This window comes from Neophocaena asiaeorientalis, unplaced genomic scaffold (assembly GCF_003031525.2).
Source record: "Neophocaena asiaeorientalis asiaeorientalis breed wild unplaced genomic scaffold, Neophocaena_asiaeorientalis_V1.1 scaffold78, whole genome shotgun sequence".
In the NCBI taxonomy this organism is placed as follows: domain Eukaryota; kingdom Metazoa; phylum Chordata; class Mammalia; order Artiodactyla; family Phocoenidae; genus Neophocaena; species Neophocaena asiaeorientalis.
The window spans coordinates 19,792,030-19,793,341 of record NW_020175018.1 but is presented as its reverse complement, the minus strand read 5'-3'; the positions used below and the strand labels follow the sequence as shown (position 1 = coordinate 19,793,341).

At 72.0% G+C, this 1,312-nt stretch overlaps 1 protein-coding gene across 1 annotated transcript in view; it reads left to right on the top strand.

Annotated features, from left to right (window-relative positions):
* The first annotated feature begins 382 nt into the window (after positions 1-382).
* LRRC26 (leucine rich repeat containing 26) overlaps positions 383-1,312 on the top strand; it is a 2,087-nt gene continuing 1,157 nt past the window's right edge. Inside the window, exon 1 of the mRNA XM_024762437.1 lies at positions 383-1,306. Within this exon, the coding sequence (XP_024618205.1) occupies positions 383-1,306 (924 nt within the window). The remainder of the gene's footprint in view (positions 1,307-1,312) is intronic.

The window sequence follows — 1,312 nt, the reverse complement described above, 5'->3', positions numbered from 1 at the left end:
ATCCCACCCCCACCCCCACCCCAGGAAAATGCCGGGACAGGCCCTGCAACTCTGGTGAGTCCAGAGGGAGCAGCAGGCGGCAGGAGGACTCGGGCTGGTGCCCCTGCTCCACCACGCTGCCTCCTCGAAGTTCCGGCAGAGTCCTTGGTGGGCAGGGTGGGGCAGATGTGATGGCCTCGCCTTCCTCAGGCGTGCAGCCCTCCCTCTACCTCACTGCCTGTCCCCTGGGTTCAGGCCCCCGTCCTGTGCTTGTGCCCCATGAGGATGGGAGCATCCCTGGGGGGGCTACTGGATATGCGCACTAGAATCCCGGCTGAGAGGAGGCGGTGGAGACTCGGGGGAGGAGCGGGTAGCACTGGGTCCTCTTCCGCGTGTCGCAGCCATGAGTTCAGTGGCGGTGAGGCTGCGGAGGCGGCGGTGTGGTCCAGTTGCCCAGGCCTCAGCCGGGTGCGGGGCGGTGGACCACGCAGGTGAGGAGGGGGTGGCGCCTTATCAGTGCTGCTGCTGGCGCGGAGCCAAGAGGAGCTCAGAGCTTCAGGACAGGTGGCTGGCAGTGCCGGGCGCTGGCTATGTGCCCAGCCTCCGCCCTAGGCACGGGACCAGCCGTGGGACGGACGGGCTCCCGGGACGCCTGGGCAGCTGGCCTCCTACCGTTGCCCCCATGCGGAGCCCCTCCTTTCTCTCGCGACGGCCGCCGCCGCTGTTTCTACTGCTGCTGTCGCCGTGGCCAGTCTGGGTCCAGGCGCCCCCAGCAGCCGCCCCCGCGGCAACCCCGGGCGCCCCGGACTGCCCCGAGGCGTGCGCGTGCGCGCCAGAGGGCCAGGCCAACTGCTCCGGGCGCGCGCTGCCCGCCGTGCCAGGGCGCCTGAGCCAGCGCGTGCGCGCGCTGCTGCTGGACCACAACCGCGTGCGTGCGCTGCCGCCCGGCGCCTTCGTGGGCGCTGGCGCGCTGCTACACCTGGACCTGCGCGAGAACGGACTGCGCTGGGTGCACGCGCGAGCCTTCTGGGGCTTGGGCGCGCTGAAGCAGCTCGACCTCAGCGCCAACCAGCTGGAGGCGCTGGTGCCCGGCACCTTCGCTCCACTGCGCGCGCTTTGCGTCCTCTCTCTGGCCGGGAACCGGCTGGCGCGTCTAGAGCCCGCGGCGCTGGGCACGCTCCCGCTGCTGAGCACGCTCAGCCTGCAGGACAACGAGCTGCCTGCCCTCGCGCCTGCGCTCCTGGCGGGCCTGCCCGCTCTCAACACGCTGCGGCTGCGCGGCAACCCCTGGGCCTGCGGCTGCGCGCTGCGCCCACTCTGCACCTGGGTGTGC